Source organism: Leucoraja erinacea, chromosome 36 (assembly GCF_028641065.1).
Source record: "Leucoraja erinacea ecotype New England chromosome 36, Leri_hhj_1, whole genome shotgun sequence".
NCBI lineage: Eukaryota > Metazoa > Chordata > Chondrichthyes > Rajiformes > Rajidae > Leucoraja > Leucoraja erinaceus.
This window is the reverse complement of record NC_073412.1, coordinates 4,269,252-4,276,751: the sequence shown is the minus strand read 5'-3', so window position 1 is coordinate 4,276,751 and position 7,500 is coordinate 4,269,252. Positions and strand designations below refer to the sequence as shown.

The window sequence follows — 7,500 nt, the reverse complement described above, 5'->3', positions numbered from 1 at the left end:
GAGACCACACCTGGAGTATTGCGTGCAGTTTTGGTCTCCAAATCTGAGGAAGGACATTATTGCCATAGAGGGAGTGCAGAGACGGTTCACCAGACTGATTCCTGGGATGTCAGGACTGTCTTATGAAGAAAGACTGGATAGACTTGGTTTATACTCTCTAGAATTTAGGAGATTGAGAGGGGATCTTATAGAAACTTACAAAATTCTTAAGGGGTTGGTCAGGCTAGATGCAGGAAGATTGTTCCCGATGTTGGGGAAGTCCAGGACAAGGGGTCACAGCTTAAGGATAAGGGGGAAATCCTTTAAAACCGAGATGAGTAGAACTTTTTTCACACAGAGAGTGGTGAATCTCTGGAACTCTCTGCCACAGAGGGTAGTTGAGGCCACAGTTCATTGGCTATATTTAAGAGGGAGTTAGATGTGGCCCTTGTGGCCAAGGGGATCAGGGGGTATGGAGAGAAGGCAGGTACGGGATACTGAGTTGATGATCAGCCATGATCATATTGAATGGCGGTGCAGGCTCGAAGGGCCGAATGGCCTACTCCTGCACCTAATTTCTATGTTCTATGTTTCTATGTTCATCCCGTGACTGCGTGGGTTTTCTTCGAGATCTTCAGCTTCCTCCCACGCTCCAAAGACGTGCAGGGTTTTAGGTTAACTGACTTGGTATAAATGTAAAATCGTGTAGGATTGTGTCAATGTGCGGGGATCGCTGGCCGGCACGGACTCGGTGGGCCGAAGGGCCCTGTTTCTGCACACTGTATCTCCAAACTCAACACCAACTCAGCTGGTCAGGCAGCATCTCTGGAGACAATGGATATATATATATATATATATCCATGGGTTTCAACAACTAAGTTACAGAGATAGGTTGAATAAGTTAGGTCTTTATTCTCTGGAGCGCAGAAGGTTAAGGGGGGACTTGATAGAGGTCTTTAAAATAATGAGAGGGATAGACAGAGTTGATGTGGACAAGCTTTTCCCTTTGAGAATAGGAAAGATTCAAACAAGAGGACATGACTTCAGAATTAAGGGACAGAAGTTTATGGGTAATATGAGGGGGAACTTCTTTACTCAGAGAGTGGTAGCGGTGTGGAATGAGCTTCCAGTGGAAGTGGTGGAGGCAGGTTCATTGGTATCATTTAAAAATAAATTGGATAGGCATATGGATGAGAAGGGAATGGAGGGTTATGGAATGAGTGCAGGCAGGTGGGACTAAGGGGAAAAAAAATTTGTTCGGCACGGACTTGTAGGGCCGAGGTGGCCTGTTTCCATGCTGTAATTGTTATATGTTATATGTTATATATAGGTGACATTTCTCCCGAATGAGCGTAGAGGGGGGCAGGTGAATGTCGGAAGAGAGGAGAAGCAGGACAAAGGTAAGAGGTGGACACAGGTGAGGGAGGTGGTTGGAGATAAAAACAGGTGGTGTGAGACGGGATGGAAGATTTGAGAATTGCAAAGCCTCGGGGGGGGGGGGGGGGGGGGGGGAAGGGGGAGTTGAAGCCTCATCCAAAATGGGAGAAACTCAGCGGGGGGGGGGAGCGAAGGAAATAGGGGACGTTGAAGACCTCAGGATCGGGGGCGGGGACAAAAATGGAAAAGGAGGAGGAGCCCGAAGGCTCAGCGGGGGCAGCAGCTAACAAAATTGGGAGAATTCTATGTTCATGCCCCCGCAGACTCCCCAAACGGAAATGAGGCAATTTCGTTTGCGGGCCATGAAACCCAGGACAGGGGTTTCTATGGACCAACGTTTCGGGCCGAAACCCGGAAGGGTTTCGACCCGAAACGTTGCCTATTTCCTTCAGGGTTTATTAATCCCTAGTTTGTGTGGGATAGTGTTAGTCGCTGGTCAGCCAGGACTCGATGGGCCAAAGGGCCTGTTTCTGCACTATCCTTAAACTAAACTTACTGACTAATAATCGGGCTATTAAATGAAGTAGGGCCTCGACCCAGAATGTCGCCTATTTCCTTCGCTCCATAGATGCTGCCTAACCCGCTGAGTTACTCCAGCATTTTTTGTCTACCTTCGATTTTTCCAGCAGTTCCTTCTTAAACGACCTTCCTTTTTGGTACATCACCTTGATCCGCAACACGAGGTCCGAGAGAAATCCGGCAAAACCTCCGCGGAGTTCAGGCACAGTTTCTAATTATGGACGAACGCAAGGCATGGGAAAACCTGATACGGTAAAGGTTTACTGAAAGCAACATCCTGGTTGAGAGGGTTGAACGACAAAGAGCAGAGGCACTGTAATTTGAATACGGATGCTTGTAATAATGAGAGGTTGGGGGTGAGTTGGCAATACTATTTATAGACGAGGACATAAGTTCAAGATCAACACATGAGAGAACAATATCGTGATTGTTTTCAGAATTTTTTTTTTTTTTTGACTCATAAAACAGGGCCTGATCTCAGACAACGATGAAAAGGCCTACCGGGAGGAGGTGGCTGATCTAGCACTCTGGTGCCAGGATAACAGCCTCCTCTTGAACATCAAAAAAACGAAGCTGATCATGGACTTTAGGAGGGCACATCATCCGAGGACGTACACTCCATTGAGTATAAATGGGGATCCTGTGGCTAGGGTGAACTGTTTTAAATATCTGGGAGTCCACATCTCTGAGGATATGACATGGGCATCACACGCCTCAGCACTCGTGAGTAAGGCAAGGCAGCGCCTTTACCACCTCAGGCAATTGAGGAAATTCAGAGTGTCTCCGAGGATCCTCCAGTGCTTCTACGCAGCGGCAGTGGAAAGCATCTTGTCCGGTAACATTACCATCTGGTTTGGGAATTGCTCTGCCAAGGACAAGAAGGCTCTGCAGAGAGTAGTGCGTTCGGCCGAACGCACTATGGGAACTTCACTCACCCCCCTGCAGGAACTATACAACAGGAGGTGCAACTCCAGAGCAAACAAAATCATGAGAGACCTCTTCCACCCCTGCAACGGACTGTTCCAGCCGCTACGGTCAGGCAAACGCCTCCGTTGCCATGCGGTGAGAACGGAGAGGTTGAGAAGGAGTTTCTTCCCAGAGGCAATTCGGACTGTAAACGCCTATCTCACCAGGGACTAACTCTACAGAACGTTTTTCCTTCTATTATTTATTATGTAAAAGAATATGTGTGTTATGATTGTGTTTATAGTTTGTTTGGTTGTTTTGTTGTTTGTCTTTTGCACAAAAAATCCGCGAGCATTGCCACTTTCATTTAACTGCACATCTCGTATGTGTATGTGACAAATAAACTTGACTTGACTTGAGTATTCTGAGGCCAATCAGCCCCTCTGGTCTGTACTATACGGTGGAACGGACTTGACAGGGACTTAAATTGTTGAAATTCTTTGCAGCCCCGATTCTGTTTGGCTTTTTATTTCTAATTAGTTTTTCTCTTGTTTCTCTTTTCTTTCAACTAGGGGTCACACAGTTCAAGGATAAGGGGGAAGTCTTTTCGGACCACGATGAGAAAATCATTTTTCACACAGAGAGTGGTGAATCTGTGGAATTCTCTGCCACAGAAGGTAGTTGAGGCCACACAGTTCATTGGCTATATTTAAGAGGGAGTTAGATGCGGCCCTTGTGGCTAAAGGGATCAGGGGGTATGGGGAGAAGGCAGGTACGGGATACTGAGTTGGATGATCAGCCATGATCATATTGAATGGCGGTGCAGGCTCGAAGGGCCGAATGGCCTACTCCTGCACCTATTTTCTATGTTTCTATAATCAAGGACCAGTCTCACCCTGGTCACTCCCTCTTCCATCAGGCAAGAGGTACAGAAGTGTGTAAACGCACACCTCCAGATTCAGGGACAGTTTCTTCCCCACTGTAAACAGGCAACTGAACCGTCCTCTCACCAACGAGAGAGCAGTCCTGATCTACCATCTACCTCACTGGAGACCTTCGGACTATCTTTACTATCTACTGGACTTTACTTTGCACTAAACCTTGTCCCCTTTATTCATTGCCTGTACATTGTGGATGGCTTGACTGTGATTCATGTATTGAATTAATGTATCGAGACCCTTACACCCCCATAATTTATCACCGTCCAGCAGGGGGCAGCACGGTGGCGCAGCGGTAGAGTTGCTGCCTCACAGCGCCAGAGTCCCGAGTTCGATCCTGACCACTGGTGCTGTCTGTACGGAGTTTGCACGTGCTCTCTGTGGCTGCGAGGGTTCTCCGGTTTCCACCAACAGCGTGCGGGTTTGTAGGTTCATTGGCTTCTGCTAAGTGTGCCTCGTGTGTAGGATTGAACTAGTGTACGGGGTGATCGCGGGTTAGCCCAAACTAGGCGGGCCGAAGGGACTGTTTCCGCGCTGTATCTCTAAATTCTAAACTAAACTCTATAGCTGACAACTGGATAGCATTTTCACTGTAGACAGACACACATAGCTGGAGTAATTCAGCAGGTGTACAATTTTGGTCGCCCAATTATAGGAAGGATGTCAACAAAATAGAGAGAGTACAGAGGAGATTTACTAGAATGTTGCGTGGGTTTCAGCAACTAAGTTACGGAGAAAGGTTGAATAACTTAGGTCTTTATTCTCTGGAGCACAGAAGGTTAAGGGGGGACTTGATAGAGGTCTTTAAAATGATGAGAGGGATAGACAGAGTTGATGTGGACAAGCTTTTCCCATTGAGAGTAGGGAAGATTCAAACAAGAGGACATGACTTCAGAATTAAGGGACAGAAGTTTAGGGGGAACTTCTTTACTCAGAGAGTGGTAGCTGTGTGGAATGAGCTTCCAGTGGAAGTGGTGGAGGCAGGTTCGATTTTATCATTTAAAAATAAATTGGATAGGTATATGGATGGGAAAGGAATGGAGGGTTATGGTCTGAGTGCAGGTAGATGGGACTAGGGGAAAATACGTGTTCGGCACGGACTTGTAGAGCCGAGATGGCCTGTTTCCGTGCTGTAATTGTTAGATGGTTATATGGTTATATAGGTCAGACTGGAGACAAGGAAGAGGCGACGTTTTGGGTCGAGACCCTACCTTGGTACACTTGATAATAATAAATAAATCTAAACAAGACAGTGTTAAATCCGCCCTTTGCATTTCATTGCTATTGCATCAATTCAACCTTAATCTGTCCTTTCCATGGTCACAGTTAACGCAGTGGCTTCCACAGATGTGCTGCTCTGCCTTGGGGCAATCCTAGAACACTCTCGCCTGACAGCACTGATGGTCACTTGGGCCCTTACCCGCCAGCAGTATGTATATATTGATTTCTCCAACTTCAAGTTAGAGAAAATGTTCCCAATGTTGGGCGAGTCCAGAACTAGGGGCCACACAGTGTTAGAATAAAGGGGAGGCCATTTAAGACCGAAGTGAGAAAAAACTTTTTCACCCAGAGAGTTGTGAATTTGTGGAATTCCCTGCCACAGAGGGCAGTGGAGGCCAAATCACTGGATGGATTTAAGAGAGAGTTAGATAGGGGCTAGTGGGGTCAAGGGATATGGGGAGAAGGCAGGCACGGGATATTGATTGGGGACGATCAGCCATGATCACAATGAATGGCAGTGCTGGCTCGAAGGGCCGAATGCCTCCTCCTGCACCTATTTTCTATGTTTCTAAGTAACCCTTGCATCCCCACCCCCCCCCCCCCCCTCTCTCCATCCCTCCGTTGTTGTTCCAGCTTCAAACCCGTCTTGTTCAATCTTATTGTCTGTAACTCATTTTCAACTCAGCCCACAGCTAACAATGGCCTGTTTCCTTTATCAATCCTCACGTCATTTATTTGTTCTATATCGCCTTCAATATCCCTCATTTCCCTTTCCCCCGACTCTCAGTCTGAAGAAGGGTCTCGACCCAAAACGTCACCCATTCCATCTCTCCAGAGATGCTGCCTGCCCCGGCTGAGTTACTCCAGCCTTTTGTGTCGGTCTTCAGTTTAAACCAGCATCTGCAGTTCCTTCCGACACAGCCCTGATGCATTTCGTTGTCTCTGTACTGTACACTGACAATGACAATTAAAATTGAATCTGAATCTGAATCTTTGTTGACTACTTAAGACCATCAAAGGCCTTTTTAAACTGAAAGTCAGAGACATTCACAAAAGTTCAAATAGAACTTTAACAAAAATAAGAAAAGAAAATAATTTAAAAAATATCTCAAACTACGAATAATAATTTCAAATCAATTAGTTGCTGGAAGCAAAAGTAAACAAACTGCTTTCCTCATCTTACCACTTGGGGTGAGCTATTTAATGCAAATGAATGGGTTCACTGTACTTAAGGCAATGCTGGCTGATTTAAACCCGAGGGGCCAGATGTGAAGTGCATCCTGTCCCAGGGCTCAGCACATTAGTTGTACACCACTGGGCTGGAGATCAGGTGCACTGGAATGTAACCTCCTGCTTCTCACTATGTTTCAAAGTACAGACACAAGGTGTAGTCCAAAGATGACCAAGCGCTCTGTGGAACTGACGATAGACACAAAACGCTGGAGTAACTCAGCGGGTCAGGCAGCGTCTCTGGAGAAAAGGAATAGGTGACGTTTCGGGTTGAGACCTTTATTCATCCAGTCTGAAGAAGGGCCTCGACCTGAAAAGTCACGCATTCCTTCTCTCCAGAGATGCTGCCTGACCCGCTGATTTACTTCAGCTTTCTGTGTCTGTTTAATGGAGTTATTTGTTTCATATGAGAATGTGCTAAAAGGGTTTTGGCCCGAAACTTTGCCTATCTCCTTCGCTGCATAGATGCTGCTGCACCCGCTGAGTTTCTCCAGCATTTTTGTCTACCATCTCATTTACACAACTGTCCTGTGACAGTAATCTAATAAATGTAATCGAATAAATGTATAAAAAGTCATAAACATAATGCATAACTGTAGCCTTTGGGCTTATTCTTGACTCACCTATTTTGTTCCAAGGATCAGTAGAACGTTTTGCCAAAGATCCTACTCTCCGGGTGTTTTTAAGAGCCCACTCCTCGGGAGTCCGGAATACCTCGACTCACATTGCCGAATGTCAGCTCCCCCAAAGGTATTGACTGGTCTACCCAACCCTTCTCCAAGGCAAGAGAAGAGATATATTTACCCAATGTCTTGCATTTGTTCAGCCGCTTTCTTCTGCCCATTAAGCACGATCGCCAATCTTTCAGAGTCAACATCCTATAAAAACAAAGATACCTTTCAGTAAATAGGTGTTAAAACCGAGACACATGCTAAGGGCCTGTCCCACTTAGGCAACTCTTTAGGCTTTAACCCAACTATAGTTACCCAAGGCAGTGAAGAAAGCGAATGGTATGTTAGCTTTCATAGCAAAAGGATTTGAGTATAGGAGCAGGGAGGTTCTACTGCAGTTGTACAGGGTCTTGGTGAGACCACACCTGGAGTATTGCGTACAGGTTTGGTCTCCAAATCTGAGGAAAGACATTATTGCCATAGAGGGAGTGCAGAGAAGGTTCACCAGACTGATTCCTGGGATGTCAGGACTGTCTTATGAAGAAAAAGACTGGATAGACTTGGTTTATACTCTCTAGAATTTAGGAGATTGAGAGGGG

At 46.1% G+C, this 7,500-nt stretch overlaps 1 protein-coding gene across 1 annotated transcript in view; it reads right to left on the bottom strand.

Annotated features, from left to right (window-relative positions):
• The window catches only part of LOC129713459 (protein ERGIC-53-like), a 64,197-nt gene that overhangs the window by 32,312 nt on the left and 24,385 nt on the right, over nucleotides 1–7,500 (bottom strand). Inside the window, 1 exon segment of the mRNA XM_055662505.1 lies at nucleotides 7,035–7,108. Within this exon segment, the coding sequence (XP_055518480.1) occupies nucleotides 7,035–7,108 (74 nt within the window).